Consider the following 614-nt stretch of genomic DNA (forward strand, 5'->3'; position numbering starts at 1 on the left):
CAGCTCAGAGAAAGGATGAGAGATATCAGCTCAGAGAAAGGATGAGAGACACAGCTCAGAGAAAGGATGAGAGACATCAACTCAGAACCAGTCTGAGCGGACAGAGGGACTGGGCAGCACTGAGGGTCAGTCCTGGTTTGGGATGAAGACAAAATCCAGGGAAAATCGGGGACAGTGCTGTGGCCGCTAGAGGACAGTGCTGGTGCACTGTGCGGTGCCACCGCCCGTTCACATTCCTATTCCTTTCCAATCTGAAAAATCAGACACTGCTGCATTTCTCCTTCCCGGGGCTGTCCTACACGTTACAGTAGGAGAGGGTGGGCTGGGAGGGTCTGTCAGGCCAACCCTGGCTGGATCCAGCTCTCACCTGAATCCAGGAGGAGGAGGAGGAGGAGGAGGAGGAGGAGGATGCTCACCGTGGTTAATGCCTGCTTGGCCAGGGTCTCAAAGGCTTCTGCCACGTTGATGTTGTTCTTGGCACTGACTTCAAAATAAGGGATGTCCTTCTCCTTGCACCAGGCTGAGGCAGTTTCCTTGGGTACCTGCAGGAAGGGAAGGTGGAGCTATAGCACAGGGATGCTGTGGCTGCTGGAGAGTTGGCACAGGGGAATGTC

At 54.9% G+C, this 614-nt stretch overlaps 1 protein-coding gene across 1 annotated transcript in view; it reads right to left on the reverse strand.

Moving 5' to 3' along the window:
* RAB7B (RAB7B, member RAS oncogene family) overlaps positions 1 to 614 on the reverse strand; it is a 1,962-nt gene that overhangs the window by 362 nt on the left and 986 nt on the right. The window contains exon 4 of the mRNA XM_009077540.1: positions 417 to 542. Coding sequence (XP_009075788.1) covers positions 417 to 542 — 126 coding nt within the window. The remainder of the gene's footprint in view (positions 1 to 416; positions 543 to 614) is intronic.

Source organism: Acanthisitta chloris, unplaced genomic scaffold (assembly GCF_000695815.1).
Source record: "Acanthisitta chloris isolate BGI_N310 unplaced genomic scaffold, ASM69581v1 scaffold16546, whole genome shotgun sequence".
Taxonomy (NCBI): Eukaryota; Metazoa; Chordata; class Aves; order Passeriformes; family Acanthisittidae; genus Acanthisitta; species Acanthisitta chloris.